At 46.8% G+C, this 19,502-nt stretch overlaps 1 protein-coding gene across 2 annotated transcripts in view; it reads left to right on the top strand.

Annotated features, from left to right (window-relative positions):
• Positions 1–257: 257 nt before the first annotated feature.
• Positions 258–19,502, top strand: part of Vgll4 (vestigial like family member 4) — a 145,540-nt gene continuing 126,295 nt past the window's right edge. The window contains exons 1-2 of one of the 2 annotated variants that reach the window (XM_008854896.3): positions 258–504; positions 16,236–16,310. In XM_008854896.3, coding sequence (XP_008853118.1) covers positions 16,247–16,310 — 64 coding nt within the window. In that variant the 5' untranslated portion in view covers positions 258–504; positions 16,236–16,246. Of the gene's footprint in view, positions 505–1,101; positions 1,223–16,235; positions 16,311–19,502 lie in introns of those variants that run through there. The other variant, XM_008854897.3, reaches the window with a different exon arrangement.

Genomic DNA, 19,502 nt, shown 5'->3' with positions numbered 1-19,502 from the left:
CAAATGTTTTTCTTAATTGTGCCTGTATGAGAAAAACAATGGGGCCCAGAGCTGCGGGGGCGGGGGGGGGGGGAGGCGTGACCACCTTCCCCCCTCAACACATCTGCGGAGAATGACAGCCCCAAATTAAAACCAGGCCTCGGCTCGTTGGGGTCACGTGTCCTCGCTACCGCTGTAACTAAACCTGCGCCAATTAGAAGCGCTCCCCTCCTCCCCCGCCCCTGCCCGTCCCACTGCGGAGCCGGCGGGTGGCGGACTGCACGAGTTTGCCCGGCCCTGCAAAGTGCCGAGCGCGCGGTCCCCATCCCCCTGCTCCGGCCTCGGCTCCCCGCACACGGTTTGGGTTTCCCAGGACTTCCTCTTCGCGTGTGCGCGCGCGTGTGCGTGGAGTGAGTGCTGTGATGGGAGGAAACCCAGACGTCCCGGGGTGTCCGTGTTGATTCCAGGTGGTTCCCGATCTACACCTCCGAAGCCAGCAGGACCCAGACCTGCAGGTACCTGCAGGTAAGTGTGTCTTGGGCGTGGGGTTGGGGACCCCAGGGTGACGCCGCGAGTGGCCCCGGTTGGCGCCCCGCGGTGGCCTAGTGAGCGGGTGTGGACGCTGATCCTCAGGCGCAGGGCGGCTGCTGCTGCGCCTGCCCTTGGCTACCGGGAGGCGGGCCGGCGGGGCAGCCCTGGTGGCTCTGGGCAGGTACGCGGCTGCGTGGGCACAGAGCGTGGCGGGACAGTGGCGTGGAGGCGGCAACCTGTGAGCGCGTGGGAATCTGCCTGGCCGGCGTTTGCGCGCACTTGGGCGCACCAGGTGCCCCTGGTGTTTGTGCGCATAGTGGGGAGGTGCGTCCGCGTGGCTTAGGGGAGTGGCGCGTGGGAGATCCTTGTGCACATGCCCCGCATGGCGTGGGGAACCACTCCAGGAGCTCCTGGCCGGGAGCCCTGGGTCCCCAGGGGCACGCGGCGGGGGCGGGGGCACGCGGCTCCTGGCCGTGTTGCGCTGTTCTGCCGCCTCACCTGGGCGCGGCCACACCTGCCTGGCCCGAGAGGCGTGTCCTGGGCGTGTCCTGGGCGTGTCCAAGCCCGCCGGGAGGAACCCGGGCGCGGGCGGGCGGCGCCTCATTCCAGGGATTCTTCGCGTCCTCTCCGTGCGGGAGCGCGCCTCCTCGTCCACGCGCCCCGGAGCGCGTTCTTGGCGGGGCTCGAGGCGCGCGCACTCAGCCGCCCCGCGGTGAGTGCGGGGACCGCGGCCCGGGGTGGGCGACCTTCGCTGCTGGGGACGCGCAGCCGGGAGGGCGGTGGCGGGTCATCGCGGGCCGTGGGTACCAGCTCCCGGGACCGGGTTCCGAGTGTCGTGCGTTCCGGGACGCTGAGGCCCCTCGTGCGCATCCGCTGGGTTCCCACCACTGCGACGCTGGGCTGCGCAGGGGCTCCAGGGATCCGGCCCTTTCCGCAGACTTCCTGCCCCTTGCCCAGAATAGGACTTAGTGCTCTTCCTGCCCTGCGTGAGGCCTCGCCGGAAAGCTGAGGTCTCCCCCCCGCTTTTTTTTTTTCTTTTTGTTTGCTTTGCTTAAAAATCTTTGATTCATCACACCGAGACATTGAAGCGTCCTAGGCTAGGACCGCAGTACTGGCTGGGGCGGTCAGCTTCGTCTTTATGCGCTTTACTGGCTTGCAACTAGATGATTAAAAAGGCGGTTTCGCTTTGATCATTGGTCCTGCGTGCTGTCGGTTCTGTTTTCTACTCTGGTTAATAAGAACCAGCAGCCTGCTGTCGGGGAGGTGGGGACTACTCTAGTAGTGTTGATCAATACCCTCTTTTTTGAAAGCTACTCTCCTACCTAAACTGAAATTTTAACATTTTTATTTTTCTAAATCCAAGCTACCCTGATTAAAAAGCAGGCGCGCATTTCTCTCCGAAGAACAAAGTCACAAAACAATGCAGGCCAATTTGAGAATTAGGATTTGAAGGTCAATCTTGCAATACCATTTTAGCATGCCAAACTTTACCTCTGCCTCAACCTCTGAGGTCCCCAGCCCGGCCAGTTTCCTGCAGCAGCTAGTAAGGAGTCTGCGCATGCCCGAGGACCTAGAGTGGGAAGTTTAAAGAGATCTCAGGGGTGGGCAGCGCTGAGCCTGAGCTGAGGTGTCATCCTGGGACAAACTTTATCATCTCTCCCGCTCTCCCTTTAAATTTAAATAATGGATTTAGGAATAGTTCTCACAGGAGTTTCTTCTCTCCAAGACAGTTTTGTAAAGTCCTCCCCTCCTCCAGCGTCTCTTGTTACATCTGGCTGAAAAGCAGTCTCCTCTTTTGGACATGATGTAAACCTCACAGTTTGTTGTTTAACTCTGGCAAAATTTTAATCCCCGGCCAATTGCCTCTGCCACTGTTTTATTTTTATTTTTTCTTCACACTCTGGGCAGTTTGCCTTTTTGCTTCCCATTTTGAAGAGACCATGAACTAATTTTTATGTTGACTAAAACACAATATAATTAAGAAGATAATTCTGCTATAAATAACTGTCGTCTGCATTCCAAAACTGTGAATGTTGTAGTAGAAACAGCTCGAGCTATTGTTTTTGGAGACTTGAATTTGAATCATGTTGCTTACTAGGTTTTTTTTTTTTTTTAATCAGATAAATCTAAATATCCCAGATTAGACTTGATCTTTTGGATTTTATTTTCTTCTGTCAGAATGATAATTCTTTTTTTCAATGGATCAGAGAGTTTCTAGAATTACAGAACTATGTGTTTTGGAAGTATCATGTATCAGGTTTGGAGAAACCTCTGAAGATTTTAAAATGTTCCCTGAATATGGTCCTTGACACTGGTTTCCTCTAACCAATTTAGAAATGACTTGAAGATTCCAACACTTCTTGAAGACACAGCTATGAAAGTAAAACTTTCACCTTTAAATGTTCTGTAATGGAAAGTTCTTGTAACTCCTTGTGGAGTCGGCCTTGTTACCTGCCTCTGCTGGTTGCCAAAACAAACCACAGGGAAGTTTTCCTTTGTGTCTCTTATGGCTGTCTCTTCCATGGATTTGTAGTGCAATTTTTTTAACTGTTTGAAATACAATAGTAGAGCAACAGTAACAGAAATTGTCTTCCTGGGACTGGGGATGACCCATGGGTGAAGTGCTGTGCAAGCATGAGGACCTGAGTTCAGATGCCCAGTACCCATTTAAAAGCTGGTGTGACTGCATAGGCCTGTAACCCCAACACTGGGAGGATAGAGACAGGGAGATCCTGAAAGCTCCCAGGCCAGCCAGTCTAGCCAAAATAGCAAGTTCCAGGTTCAGTGAGAGACTCTGTTTCCAAAATAAAGAAATAGAGGAATAAATAAATAAATAAATAAATAAATAAATAAATAAGAGGAAGACAGTCAGTGTTGACCCCTGACTCCTGCCCTCCACTTCCCTTACATGGGCATGTGCCTCCCCCATAGTTGTCTTACAACTTTGAATATGATTTTATAAAATACTGATGACAAAAGTCAAACACCTGAGAAATATAAGGGACATGGGGACACTGGTGATTGTAGATATTCACATTGTCTGTTGCCTGGGATGAAGTGTTGCAGACTAAAGAAACCTGTGAAAGAGAAAAGTGTGTGTGAGAGAGGGTGAGAAGGTTTTGGGGTTTGGTATGGTAGCTCACACCTGTAATCTCAGTTCTTGTCAGTGGTTCCCCCAACCAGTTTAGAGGAGGCAGGAGGATAGAGAACTGGAGGTCACACTGGGCTGTATACCAGGGCTTCCCAGCTGCATGAGATTGTCTTAAAAAACCAAAAGCAGGGCTGGAGAGTTGGCTTAGCAGTTAAAAGCACTGACTGCTTTTGCAGAGGACCTGGGTTGGTTCCTAGGGCGCACATGACCATCCATAACTCCAGTTCCAGGGGATCCTATGCCCTCTTCTGGCCTCCATGGACATTACGCAGATTTGATGCACCTACAAACATTCAGGCAAAACACTCATACACATAAAACACATAAAGTAAAACAAAAAACAAAAAACAAAAAAAAAACCCATACCAAAAAACCCCATAGAACAACAACAACAAAACCCAAGCCACAAAACTTCCTGTAGGATATACTAGCAGAGGTCCATTCGTAGTTCTGCAAGGGAGCCTGTGGACAGTTACTGGCGACTACCTTTTTGGGTTTAATAGAAGAGTGAGATGAGTGCAACTGGTTTGCCGGATTTTCTATCCATGAACAGCAATGACAAGAAACTTAGGGACTGGGTTGCCAGGTCTGGATGGCATATAAACTGTCAAGACAGAAAGTAAGGATGTGTTGAAACCTAGGTACATGGAGAGTCTATCTGGGCTATAGTAGTTCTTTGGCAAAGGAGGAAAACCTTCCAGAATGTACTTGGTGTCTCATGCCTCCTTGTATGGTAATCAGATATAGTTGATTGTGGTTATTCACAGTTGCAGATTTGCCTACTCACCACAGTTTTGTGATCTCCCAAAGCAGTGCTCGAAGTATGTGGGAAAGCTATGAGTCTCCAGGCATGTGCTGTCTGATGGAAGCCAAACAAAGTGATGTTCTGTCTTCTGGAATCAGCTCTCATCCTGTGTGATCATGTGTGCTTTGGGGGTGTGTATGGGAAGTCTATTAAGAACTCAGTGTACACACACACACACACACACACACACACACACACACACACATACACACCCTGTTTTCCTGCTTTTTGTGAGTGATTTTGTTTAAAATGGCCTCCAGGCCCAGTGGTGAAATGCGGCCTTGGGTTCCTCAGCCAGTAAGACTGTCATGTACCCTGTGAAGAAAATGAGGGGTTCGGGTGTGAGTGACATGGTAGTTGGCCATGAGTTCCATGTTAATGAATCAACAGATAATCCTAAAGATGTTTTTAAACAGAAACATTCATGAAACAAGGCTATGTATTGGTCATTTGGCAAAAGTGTGTCTAGAGGCTTGAAGGAACCTGATTCAGGGGATTTTATGGAACTTAATTACAGTATATCAATGAGCGCCAACCACAGTGCAGTTGCTGATGGCTGTGACAGACGTGTGCCCTGATGTTACTGTATGTCCTGAGTCAGAAGACCTGTCTGGGCTTTAACAGGTCTGTGAGTTGAGATTTTGGAAGTGTGGAGTTAGATCTGGGCCGTTGTGGGAAGTTTGCTGCCTTGTACTCTGAGGCACATTCATGTGGATCATGATCTTGTGGGTCCGTGAGACTATGTGGTGCCTCAGTGCTTTCCAATAGGACATTTTAAGTGTCTAGAAAAACCAAAAAGCTGAATGCAAGAGCAAGTTTATTTGGAAGTTATGGCCATTGCCACAGGGTTCTTTGATTTCATATGTGCTGCTGTGTCAAGCTGAAGTCTGAAGTCTTAATCATGAACAGATAGATCCCCAGGAACCTAAGTAAGAGACAAAAAGGCATAGTTCACTTAGAAGAAATAGTTCATTTTTAATTATGTGTGTGCATGTGAGTATGTATACATGAGTACAGGTGCCCTCACAGGTCAGAAGAGGGCATTGGATCCCCCTGGAGCTGGAGTCATAGGTGGCTGTGAGCTGCCTAATGTGGGCGCTGGAAACTGAATTTGAGTCCTCTGCAAGAGCAGTATGGGCTTTTAACCACTGAGCCATCTCTCCAGCTCCAACATTGTTCTCTTTTATGTGGGCTGATGACAATGTTGGAAGATGCTGGGAATTGGTAGTCTGTGCAGAAAGTCAGCTTTGGATACAGCACGTCAGTGTGGGCCTGCTACAACTTTCCAGGGTGTTGCTCAGAGAGATGGATGAACTTAAGTATAAGGAATTTATGCTCACACCAGGCAACCTTGCACAAGGGTCATGAAGCGTATTGTAGGTTTAGCTTTGCAGCTCTGAGCCTGTATAGATGGCCCCAGTTGGCAGACAGTCCACTTTGATAAGTCTATGCATTTGCATGGCGGATATTGGGAACAGACTGTTAGGGCTGCAAATGTAGCTCAGTGTAGAGCACTTGTAGTATCAGGATTGTTAGTCATTGCAAGTGGCTCTGTGTAGCAGCTTGGGTGGTCAGAGTCATTAGATGTCTACCATACCCTTCCCTTCCTGTGCAGCTGAAGAGGACTTCAGAATTACGCCTCGGGCTGCTGTAGCATCAGAAAACATCACACAGTAGCTTCAGCAGCAAACTCCATAAGGATTCAGGTCCAGAACCATATCCCTTTGTTCAGTCCAAGCCCACTGAGCTCTTGTTCTGTGCTGGGCAGTGAGAAGTAAAGACAAGCTGTGGGCAGAGCTGAATTGATGGCACGTACTTGAGGCTGCCTGTCCCCGAAGCCCAGTGTACTCACTTTGATGGGTGGGAGGATGGAAGCAGGCTAACCTACATTTGCCTCCTGCAGAGGTTTCATAGGGCGGCCTTCAGCCCTTGTGGGAATGGGACATACCTAGACCAGCTTAACCAACTTTTACATCTTAACACCATGGAGGCCCATTGCCAACAGCACTGGCTCTTGCTGTGGAGCTTATGTTGGAGGTTGGCAAGTTCCTGAAATAAGCCTAATTAGGAATTTAAGCATGCATGTGTATTTTTAGTTCATAGAATGTGTAGGGATATTATTCATACTTCAGACATTTGGCCTTCTGATAGATTTTCAGGATGATATGCAGAAATAAGGAGTTGGGCTAAGCCAAAGCTGACCAAGTCCTCTGGCATCTCTGGTACTTCAAACGATGTCCATGGGTTTCAGGTATAGAGAGCTGGAGTATTAGAGGTTCCACCCATGGATGCTTTATCTTTAGGAGCATGGCAGGGGACAGAGTGGTTTCTAATAGGCTGTATTCTCTCTAGAAAGGGAGCCTCTGGTTTCAGGTTGTGGGAGGGATATGCACCAATGTACAAGTTTTAAAACTTGTCTACTGAGCCACTGGAGCCCAGCAGCAGGTTTTCTTTGACCATGACTAAGGAGGAATCATGGTGTCTGATACCCAGCCTGTTCTCAGCTGGAAGTGCCAGCAACTTTGGCTTGGTTTCTCTGTCTCTGCAGCCCCAGGAACTCTTGAGGATGGGGAGGCTGTTGTGGCTAGTGGTGCTCATCCCAACTGTCCCGGCAGCTGCTCTGGCAACAGTCTTCTTCATTACCTGCATTGGATACTCTTAGGGTGGTGACTATGCCTTCTTCTGCTAAAAGAAAAATGCAGCTTGGGTCCTGTGCTCTGGACAGCAGAGGCTGGATTCTCTGCCCATTACAGAGACCATCATGTTATTGCCTGATGTATCTCAGAGCCCAGGGAACCAGCCAGGGCTAGACCTGATTGATGCTGGTAAAAGCTTTGCTTTGTTTTCTTGGGTAACTTTGAATCATTGTAATTGTCTTCAGAGACTCCTTGTGCATATACTCAGTGTAGGAAGAGTCAAAATATGGGGCTGGAGTGATGGCTTAGCAGTTAAGAACTGCTCTTGTAGAGGACCTGAGTTAAGTTCCTGGCATCAATATTGGGTGGCTCACAACTGACCTAAACTCCAGCTCTGGGGGGTCTGATGCCCTCTTCTGGCCTCCAGGCACCTAATTGTCTTCAGAGACTCCTTGTGCATATACTCAGTGTAGGAAGAGTCAAAATATGGGGCTGGAGTGATGGCTTAGCAGTTAAGAACTGCTCTTGTAGAGGACCTGAGTTAAGTTCCTGGCATCAATATTGGGTGGCTCACAACTGACCTAAACTCCAGCTCTGGGGGGTCTGATGCCCTCTTCTGGCCTCCAGGCACCTGTGCATACACACACACACACACACACACACACACACACACAGAGAGAGAGAGAGAGAGAGAGAGAGAGAGAGAGGAGAGGGGAGAGAGGGGAGAGAGGAGAGAGAGGAGAGAGAGGAGGAGAGGAGAGAGACTTATGTACATAATTAAAATTTTTAAAAAAGGACAGATTAAAAAAGAATAGGAAGAGTAAAAATATGGATGGAGATGGGGACATGTGTTAGTTGGTGAAGTGTTTGCTTTGTAAGCATAAGTACCTGAGTTTGGGATCCCCAGGACCCCCAGCACTAGCATCAAAAGCTGGGTGTAGGAGTATGTGTCTGTAGTTCCCAGCTGGGGAGGTGGAGACAGGAGGATCCCTGGCCAGCCAGCCAAAATGGCAAGATCTGGGTTCAGTAACAGATGCTGTCTCAAAAATAAAGCAAAGAGTGATTGAGGAGGACACCCAACTTCTGTCTTCTACATGCATATACACACATGTGCATACATGTACACCACACACTCAAATAAATATTAAAAAAATAGTAAAAATGGGGAGGGGTAGATGGGGAGAGATTGGCTCATGGTTCCCAGGTTACAGATGAAAAGTTCTGGTGTATGCCATGCTTAGCAGGGTGGCTGCAGCTGGGTGAGACTGGACTTTCTCATGCATGTTCACACCATATGAGTGAGGTCATAAGTATATTGCAATGTGTATGTGGACCCAAACAGTACCCAGTACCTCATAAACATGTCCAGGCTTTTTTCTTTATCTGTTAACTGTACATTTAAATAAAACAGCAGTACAAATAGCATTGGCTGGTGAGTCCGGAGTCACGGGTTAGGGCCTCAGGTCCTGAAAGAAGTCCTTCATTCTCTTGGTTTCTGTCTGTAGAAGAATGAGAATCCTATTCAGCTATATTCTCTGATGCTCAGTTGGGTTGTGAGATTGAGTTGTGGAATCATGGATGTTGTGAGAAGTCACACATCATACACAGGTGTATGATAGTGTTGGAGCTACTGATAGAAAGTGTCTTCCTTTGGTTTATATGGTAGTTTGGGACCCATTTCACCCCTGTGACAAGCTTATGGCCATGTGAGGTTAAGCAGTATTATCATTTTCTCTAAGGGGGCTTCAGATCAGTAGAGGTTAAATGGCTCTCGCACATCGTTGGCATTGGGCATCAGCAGCAAAGTGTAACATGCAATGGGATTTCTGTAATTAAACTGATTTTCCAATACCAGTGCTGGCTGTATTGACTTAACAGATGGTAAAGTGTGAGGGAGTGGGGGAGATTGATTCTCAGTAAGAAGAGCAGAGAGGGCTGGCCTGATAAGTGGCTGTGGACAAGAGGTCATGTGTTGCTGAAGTTGGTGGTGTGTTGATTGGGTGGACTCAGAACTGCAGAGCTGTGCTTTCCTGCAGCCTCTGGAGTCTGGGACAGTCTGCTTCGTCTCTTATTTCTAGCTTCCTTGTTGACCCTAGTGTGGTCCAATGGTGGGTATAAGTGACTCTGGGTAGGGGGTTTACCTTTCCTTTTCTGTGATGTCTAAATCTGTTTTTGATTGAAAGAGAGGCCCAGGGAAGGCCTCAGGAGTCTTGATGGCCCAGAAGGCCCACAGCCCTGTTGTTACTCCCACTTCTGGAGCAGAGACCGAGTTGACTAGCCCAGCAGGGATCCTAATAGTGGAGTGGTTTAGTTTGTTGATGGAACAGGGCCAACAGGAAGTAGGGGTATTTAAGGTGTACATCTGGAAGTTGGGAAGGCTGTCACGTGTCCCTGGACAGTTTCAGTGTTTGACCAAATGACAGTATGGCAGGAACTTCAGGCAGCTTGAATGTAATCCGGCCACTCCCACCTCTATTAGAGTCCACTCCAGCCAGGCTTGCAAACTCTTTCCTGAATTACATGGAAGGCAGACTCGGTCACTGGAGCTCCGTGGGCTGAGGCCCTCCTGGCTCTTCTTAGACTGACTCCGCAGTTGTTGCATGATCTCTTCTGCAGGCCAGGGATAATTTGTGGTTTGAAAGGACACAAGACAAGCCAGGTGGATCACTTCCCCACTTAAAAGGCATTTGGACTGTTGAAGGGTTCTTTGCTGACTTCAAATAAAACATCCAGTTGTGCTCTCCCCAGGCCGTGCCCCTACCCCCTGCTCTTTCTGTGACTCGCTCCTCATCCTCTTAGACCTCTGCCTCCATTCACTGTTTCAGGTCAATCACCCTGTGTCCAAAGAAGTGGCTAATCCTCTCCCTATTTTTATTATCATTTTCTTATTTGTTTTTTTGACTGCTGAGGACTGAACCTAGGGACTCCCAAATGCTAACTAGGTACTTGCCTGCTAAGCTGCAGGCCCAATCTCAATCATCTCTGGAAATATATATATAAACTGTTATTTACAGTTTATTTAATATATTTGAACATGTATTGATAAATACATTTTATCTCTTTGTGGAGGTGTTGTCTTGGGTATAAGGTCTCATGTAACTCAGACTGGCCTTGAACTCTCTTTTTAAAGATTTTATTTTTTTAAGATTTATTTATTTTTATTTTATGTATATGAGTGTTTTGCCTCATGAATGTGTGTATCATGCGTTTGCAGGCCAGAAGAGGGCATCAGATCCCCTAGAACTGGAGTGACAGATGATTGTGAGCTGCCATAAGAGGGCTGGGAACTGAACCCAGGTCCTCTGCAAGAGCAGCAAGAGCTGTTAATTGCTGAGCTGTCTCTCCAGACCTGAACTCAATCCTCCCACCTTGGCCTCCTAGTGCTGAGCTGGCAGGTGTGTACCACCATGCACAACTAAATGCATAGTTCATTGACTTGTCACAGTGCCCTGTGAGGAGGTCATGTTGACACTCTTCATTTTGTAGATGAGGAACCAGGTGCACAAGGATCAAGGCATTTTCCAGCACTGCATAGTTGGGAAATGGCTGAGCTGGGTGGTAAATGCACACTAGTGGGTGTCAAAAAGATAGGTGACTCTTAAGTAATCACCATGCTAATTTGTCTCTCATTGTGTCCTGACCTTCCATCAAATGCTGGAGCCATACCCACTTTCTCACTAGTGGGTTCATTGGACCAAAGACACTGTACAAGTGAAATTCAGAAGACTTTTTAAAACTGTTATCTTCTATTTGCTTAGTTCCTTTGTGGCTGGATAATGCCTGCTCCCTAACTCTTATCTGCCACCTGTATTAATGTTCCAGAGCTTCTATCCTTATCTCACACCTGGTTTCCACAGATGCCTCCAGGGACTCCTCGTTTAATCCCTTCAGGTTAGTCACACCTACATAGATCTTCTGCACTGAGCTAACATACTGCGTCTGCTGGGAGACCTGTGGGGTGAGATGTGTACTTGTCTGGGTGCACTTGCGCCCTTCCTCAAGTCCACATGTATCATGATCACTCAAACTTAGTATCTCTTGCTTCCCAGTACAAATCCCAATTCTAACAAAGCTGGCTTCAGGCTCCCCATTCCAGGCAGGGTCACCTACTTGGGGCTCACTGTTATTACAGTGGTTGGCCCAGCCTGACTTCCCCGGGCCTTTGCAACGAGGAAATGTATCAGCAGTGTGATCCAGTAAGGAAGGTAGGTCAGAGAGGAGAGGGAGTGGGGGGCAGGGAGTAGGCTAAGGAAACCTCACAATGTAGCCCAGGCTGCCCTTGAACTCTGGTCCTTCTGACTCAGCCCTACAACCTGATTTCTGCCTCAGTCTCCTGAGTGCTGGGAGATTACAGATGGTGTGCTACCATACCTGGTGGAAAGAACTCTTTAAAGTGGCTTTTTGGAACACACATGTGCCTGAGCCAGAGGAAAAAAAAACAAGCGTTTACTGGACCCACATCTTCAGTCACTGTTGACCCTGCCTTTAGTCACAAAGCACACACTTTACTTTGTCTCTTACCATCTCCCCCTTTGTTCAGTGCTTGGGATGAAGCCCAGGCCTTGTGAATGTTGCACAGGTGCCCACCACAGAGCCACACCCCTTGCCCTATTACTCTTTTTATTTATTTTTATTTTATGTGTTGCGTGTATTGCCTGCATGTAGGTAAGTGCACCCGTGTCGTGCAATGCCCGCAGAGGACAGAAGAGGCTGTTGGATCCCCTGGGACTGGAGTTACAGACAGTTGTTTGCTGCCATGTGGGTGCTGGGATTTGAACCCAGGTCTTCTGCAAGAACAACCAGTGTTCTTAACTGCTGAGCTATGCTTCTAGCCCCTCTCTTTTTAATTTTGCTTATTATCCTCTCCCCTGTATTTGAGTTTCAAGAGTGAGACTATCATACCTTGAAATCAGAGATCATGTCTTCAGTTTCTCTCTACCCTCATCCAGGTATTCAGCCTCTCCTAACTCAACTCAAATTATTGTATAATTAAAACTTGGTTTTATTGGCCAGGAATGGGGTGGTGTACTTTTTTTTTTTTCCTGTCTTTTTGAGACAAGGTCTCCCTGTAGTCCCAGCTGACCTGAACTTACTATGTAGACCAGCTGGCCTTGAACTCACAGTGATCTACCTGCCTCTGCTTCCCCAGTGCAGAAACTAAAGGCGTGTGCCACCATGCCTGGCCAGCATGCTTTTTTAATCCCAGCACTTGGAAGGCAGAGGCAGGCTGGTCTCTATGAGCTGGAGACCAGCCTGGTGTACATAGTGAGTTCCAGGCTGGGCAGAGCTACACAGTGAGAGCCTTTCTCACTGTGGCTTAATTAGTAAGGTGGTAGTAGATGGCAGGCGCCTTATGGATGAGCCTTAAACACTTAACCTTGAACAGAGCAGCTTGGGTTTAGACTTCATAGTATCTGCATAAACTGAAATACTTCTCCCTGTGCTCGAATTCTGTTTGCTTCTTGATGTCCTTTGATGACTCTATGCTTTATTATTTTGCTTCTGGTTCCTAACTTAAGGCATGTATTAATGTACACCTTACCCACTTGGGTTTAGAATTTTGAAAGCATCGTCCTTCACCTTAATGTGGAAGTCAGTTTAAGGAACCATGAGCCTATATTGTCTCATTTGTATCAGTAATTTCTTACTCTGAAATCACAAGGGTACTGGGGAGATGGCTCAGTCGGTAAGGTGCTTGCTATGCAAGGATGTGTACCTGAGTTCAGATTCCCAGCATCCATGTAAAAAGCTGGATACTTCATCCCCTGTCATCCAGCCCTAGGGAGGTGGAGACAGAAGGCTCCTTGAGGCTTGCTGACTAGCCAGTTTAGCCAAATTTGGTAAGTTCCAGGTTCAGTGAGAGGCTAAAAATATAAGGTAGAGAGAGATTGAAGATGCCTGACAGTGACTTCTGGCCTCCACACATACATGCACACATGTGCACTTGTACACACACACACACACACACACACACACACACACACACAGAGAATATCACAATCACAGCACTTTCCATCCAGGTCTTGTTTGGGTGAAGAGATTGTCACCCAGTTTTGTTTTTTTTTTTTCTTTTTTTGGTCTTTTTGAGACAGGGTCTCCCTCTAGCCCCAGCTGTCCTGGAACTCACTATGTAGACCAAGCTGAGCTTGAACTCACAGAGATCCCGCCTGCCTCTGCCTTCCGAGTGCTGGGATTAAAGGCGTGTGCTACCACACCTGCTGTTAGTTCTTGAGAACCAAACAAACCTTTTCCCACCAAGTAATTCCAGACCGTCCTTGACTTTCTTCCCTTTTGAAAAGTTCATAGATTCTTACTCTTAGGAGATAGCCTTTTTAGTTTTACAAAGATTAGGAATGATTTTCCTCAGCCTCCCTTCTGTTTAGAAAGAAGATAGTGATCTCTTTGGGTTTGGGCTCCTGTTGCCCCCCCCCGCCCCGCCCTGTTCTCCATTCTCTGCTCCTGTCTGGAGACCTGCTGTGTCCTGTCACATCTGTGTCCTCTGCTGCCTTTCTCATCTCTCATCCTTTCTGCACATGGATTTTCAGAGCTCTGCCTGTTGCCTGCCTGCCTGCCCCTCAGCGTCCTAGCTCTGCTCCACTGCATGGTGCTCCCAGGACACTTTGCCCAGGCCAGAGGAGCAGCCGGAATCTCTTCCATGGCCTCCGCTCTTCCACAGTGTAGCCCCAGTTGGAATTTCTAACTTCTCCCTCGTGTCCTGTGGTCTTTTCATCCTGACTGACCTAGAAAGCTTGTTGCTGAGTGGATGGAATTAGCTAATGTTCTCCCATCAGGACTGCAGGCCAGATGGTCCCTTTTCTGGAATTCTTGGGAAAAGAAAGGGTTTTGGACTTTGGTTTTTTTCAGATTTTGGAATATTTTTGTATACTTAAGTAGACTGAGGAATCTGGGGACTGGAGCCCAAGTCTAAACATCAAAGATAATTTCATAGTGTTTCAGTGTTGCCTGTGGTGGATGCAGCTGTCACACTGGTAGCATGGATACTTGTACGCACTGGTTCAGATGTTGGAGCACTTCAGATTTGGAGTTTTCAAATTGGAGTGTTAGCCTTTCAGAATTCACCTTTATCTCTGTAGGACTTGTTTCATAGGGACACTTTGGCACTTTGCGGAGTTTGTGGTTAAGCCACCATCACCCTAAGTGAGATACTTAAGGTCAGCAGAGCAACCAGTAGAAGTGGGGTGAGTCTGTGACTGTGCAGCCCTTTCCTCTGCCAAGGGCCCAGTGCACAGTGCAAAGACATGCAAGAGATCTATTGCTTACCAAGGTTTGATCCAAGATTCTTCAAACCAGTTTACCGTAAAAAAATGTTTTTTCCTGGCCACAGAGATAGCTTAGCCTATAAACATTTGCTACCAAATCTGACAGTCTGAATTCCATCCCTGAGACTTGCACTTTAGAAGGAGAGGACCAACTCCTGCAGATTTCTGCACACACGTGTGTGTACCCACCCTCACCCCCAATATCCAGTGCACAGGGCTTTGAAAACCAAAGCCTCTATCTCTCATTCCTGGGGGTCACTTAATACTGCAGGCTCTTTGAGGGCAACTGCCAGACTTTGTGTTTCCTGCCTAACCAAGTAGGCAGTCAGTGTTTATTGAAGTCACTTTGCAGGATCATGGACTGATGTGTCCTCGGAAGCCAGAAGTATGTATGTTGGAAAGAAAAGCCAGGCTGCCCAGGCTTTGACCTGTATGTTCATAGTGGGTCACAGTAAATGATGATGGATATTAAATGAATCCTGAGTGTCTTTAAAGGGTAGAGTTGAGAACATGCGTTTGTGTGTGTGTGTTTGTGTGTGTGTGTGTGTGTCCATGAAAACTGGGTGTATGTTTTATTTATTTTAGCAGGAAGCATTGTTTAAATAATTCAAAAAAGGAAAACTGGTCAAAAGCAGTCTTGTTTTCTAGGGTTCCTTCCACTTTTATTTAAATCACTTGCAGTCTTTGCTTTTTTAAATATTTTACTTATTTTTATGTGTATGAGTGTATTGCTTGCATGTATGTGAGTGCACCCATGTGGTGCAATGCCATGGAGATGAGAAGAGGACTTCGGATTCCCCTGGAACTGGAGTTAAGGATGGTTTGTCGCCGCCATGTGGGTGCTGGGAATCAAACCTGGGTCCTCCGTAAGAGCAGTCAGTGCTCTTAATCGCTGAGCCATCTCTCCAGCCCAGTGTTTGCTTTTATAGCTGTGCTGTAGTCACAGGAAACAGTTAAACATAGAAGTCTCATCTTATTAAACAGACATGGCTGTCTGGGCTGGGGATGTAGCTCAGTGGTAAATCTATTGCCTAGCATGCAAGGCAAGAGTTGAATTCCCCAGTACTGAAAAACATACAGACATGTCATGGACCAGCACTAGGTGCTTGTGCTCATGTGGTACACTACTCAATGAAACCCTTCGATCAAAGATTCCTGCTAGACTTAAAATGCTGTTGAACTTGCCAGCGAGGTAGGCACTCATTTGGCTTTTCAGATGCCCACTTCAGACCCGAAGCTGCACCTGTATGACTGATCTGAGGCCTTCACTGCTGCTCATGGGACTGCGCTTGACTTCTCAGCCAGGAAGGCAAAAGAACAGAATAGTCCAGTTGTAATCATGTCTGCAAAGACTAATAAACTGGCAGCAGTCACTGCCACCACACCACAACCAAACTTTCAGGCTAGCAGTGATGCCGTCTTCATAGACAGCCTTTGTTCCCCAAACTAATTTTTATGGGATGTGTTTGCACAGGCATGCCATGAACGCACATAAACATTTGTAAGCACAAATAACACAGGTGTGAATATCCCCAGTATCCCTCCTCAGTTCTGACACGAGCTGCTTCCTGGGGTTTAGCATAGTAGACAGAACGGAATTTAGTGCTGTTCTGTTCCTGCACCAGGGCCACTCTGTTTCCCCCATGGACAGAAACTTCCCTAGAGTTGTGTTGATGAGGGGGGGTCACTTTGCTGACTACAAACAGTATTTTCTTCTCTTTCTTGCTGTTAGGCTTGAACCCAGGGCCTCGTGTATGCTAAGCTCACGTGGTGAGCTGCATTTCTGGTACTTCGTGAGTCCTTCAAAGTTCCCTTTAAATTTGTTTTCTCACCTGTGCTGTTTTTCCTTTCAGGCTCAACAGGAATGGAGACACCGTTGGATGTTTTGTCCAGGGCAGCATCTCTAGTGCATGCTGATGATGAAAAACGTGAGTTGGGAGTCTGTGTGAGGGCCTTCCCCAGGCCCTGCCTCCTGGCCCAGATTAGATCACCTGCCTGATTTTGTGACCATGTACTGGTAATTTTAGTTGTTTTTCCACAAAGATAACATTGTGGTATCCTTATTTTCATTTCCAAGTACCAGAGTATGATTTATTTTTATATTTTTGCAGTCCTGGGGATGGAATCCAGGGCCTTGTGCATGTCAGGCAGATAGCCCTACCACTGACTTCATGCAGGAACACTCTTTTAACTGTTAACTTTGAGTGCTAGAGTTTGCATGGTAGTCTGTTCCTCTGCAGTTGGCTTTTGAGATGGTAATGAAGATAACTTTTTTTTTTTTTTTTTTTTTGAGACCAGATCTCACTATATGCCCCTAGCTAGCCTGGAGCTTGCTATGTAGACCAGGCCAGCCAAGAACTCACCTGCCTCTGACTCCCAGGAGCTGGGATTGAAGGTGTGCACCATCACTCCTGGCCTGAAGATAACTTGTGGGTCTCCAGACAGAAAAATGTGTGTTGATAGGTGATAGGTGCATGGACCAACAGACAGCTTGACAACTAGAAGATGACCTATGGCCATTCAAACCTTTGGAAAGGTGTGGTTTTGTGTTATTATGGAAAATTGCGAAAATTCTGTTTGCGTAGCTGGGAGAGCGCAAATACTGGAGAGGATCGTTTTCCTATTGCTGTAGTTAGGGGTGCAGGAAAGAGGACAACATGCAGAGATTAGTCCAGTATACTGCAGTGGTTTTCCTGCTTACCCTAAAGTACGCGTGTTATTTGTATTTTTGCAATGCTAGGGATGGAACCTGAGGTCTTGCATATACTAGGCAAGAGCTGTCCCACTGAGCTGGATCCAATCCCTTGTACTTATTTTTAATTACTTACTTTAGTTTTTACTTTTTTTTGTTTTTATTTTTATTTTATGCGTATGCATGTCTTGTGTACGTATCTGCAAGTGCACCCATATTGTACAATGCCCATGAAGGACAGAGAGCATCAGATCCCCAAGAACTGGAGTTATGGACAGTTGTTAGCTACCATGTAGGTGCTGGGATTCAAACTTGGGTCTTCTGCAAGAACAGCCAGTGTTCTTAACCATTGAGCCATCTCTCCAGCACCTATGTTTTTTGAGAGAAGGTCTCCCTATGTTCCCAGCTGGCCTAGAACTAGCTATGTGCACCAGGCTGGTCTTAATCTTAAAGAGATCTGCCTGCCTCTGCCTCCTGAATACTGGGATTAAAGGCATGTGCAACCACACCTAGCTTTGGCAGTTTATTTATTTAATGTATATGACTGTCTTGCCTGTATATATGTAAGTACAGATGTGTCTTATATTCCGTGGAGGCCAGAAGAGGGCGTTAGATCCCCTGGAACTGGAATTACCCATTGTTAGCTGCCATGTGGGTGCTAGAAATTGAACTGAGGTCCTCAGGAAGAGTAGCCAGTGCTCTTAACCATTGAGCCATCTCTCCAGCCCCATCTTGTTTTTAAATACTCTTGTTCAAGGTTAAAATTACTTGAAGAGCTTTGCAAGAAGTACTGTTTTGTGTGGAAACAGGTTCAAGTGTTCTTTTTCTAAGCACTAAAATATTAGAACAAAAGTAAATCTAAGCTTGAATTTTTATACATTTTAAGTTCTCAAAGGAAGGCCACTTTCTAGTTGAGTTTTAACTGAATTGGCACTTGGGAAACTGAAGTTGTTGGGATGTAAGGTCTGTCTGCTACTGGCTAGTGGGCTTAATTTTCTAAGACTGGTTATATTAATGATATGAAGTAACTCCTGCTCATAAAGTGCTGTGAGGCTTTGATGGGCTGTTGAGTGCATGGTACTGACCTCCACTTTCACCTCCTGTTGCGGGGTAGGGCTTCCTCTTCCTTGTCAGACCCTTTCTAGTCTTCCCTATAATCGAGGGGTCCTCTGTACACCCCCATTTCCTCTGGGTTGTGGTTAGACCAGATAAGCCATTGTGTTTTCTTCTCAGCCTCTTACATGATTCACAGGTATTACTGGGAGACCCTGACTGCCTGGGGAAACGGAGGCTCAGGGATGCTAAGTACCATTTCCAAGGATACAGGGAGAGTGAGAGTGGTAATAGGATTTTATCTAAACATCACAAAAGTCCTTTGTGGCCCTCTGAGATCACAGACTTAAATAGCTGTCTTGGACTTTGTTGCACATCAAAGTAGCTGATGTAAAAGGTTCCTAGAGGTACCATTTTGACTTTCTGTGTGATAATACCCCAGTTTGATGTCCATAAGACAAAACACTATAGCAATGAAAGGCAGAAATGACTCCAGGGAGATCTTTTGTGTTCTTGAGAGTGTGGGGTTAAAGAATTTCTTTCCTTTTTAAAAGATTTTATGTGTATGAGTGTCTTACCGACATGTATGTAAGTACACCACATGCATGCCTGTGTCTGTGGAGGTCAGATGAGTGCATTGAATCCCTTGGAACTGGAGTTATGGATAGGTATTAGTTGTCATGTGGTGCTGGGTCCTCTGGAAGAGCAGCCAGTGCTCTTAACCACTGAGCCATCTCTCCAGCCCTGTTAAAGAATTTCTTATCTTTTTGCTGCCTTCTCTAGTTAATCCCCCTTCTCTAACCCCAACTCCAGGATTACTTTGTTCTGGTTAGAAGCCTGTCTAATTTCCAATTTCATGAACAATGGTTATTGAACACTGTCCCTCCATCTGGAGCTTTGGAGCATATTTGTGTAGAAAATCTTGTTGCAAAGTATATAAAGAGGAAATGGGCATAAGGGGCAGAGCCACTTTTAGAGAGGGAAGGAATACCATGGGAGAGAGGGATTCTCGCTTGTCTATGAGTCCGTGGCCTGGAGGTGTTTTCTCAAAAAAGTAAATCACACAAGACCAAAATTATCAGAGGGAAGATGGCACGCTGGAACATTCTTTACCTCTGATAACTCCAGTTGATTCAGGAATGGACTGGCATGTTTCTGTGATCCTCTCCATCTCCCCTCCTGGTTGCAGCTTCTTTGGATCAGTTTTTATATTGAAAAAAGAGGGGAAAAGCCTGAAGATGTCTGTGGTCATTATTCTTTATGTACAGACACTTTGTATGCATGTATGGTCCTAGGGATCAACCCAGAATCTCTCACATGCTAAGCAAGTGCTCTGCCACTGAGCTGCACCCCGGCCCTTGACAACATCGTTTGT

The sequence above is a fragment of the Nannospalax galili genome, unplaced genomic scaffold (assembly GCF_000622305.1).
Source record: "Nannospalax galili isolate Female #2095 unplaced genomic scaffold, S.galili_v1.0 scaffold406, whole genome shotgun sequence".
In the NCBI taxonomy this organism is placed as follows: Eukaryota; Metazoa; Chordata; class Mammalia; order Rodentia; family Spalacidae; genus Nannospalax; species Nannospalax galili.
This window is presented reverse-complemented; position numbering and strand designations above follow the sequence as displayed.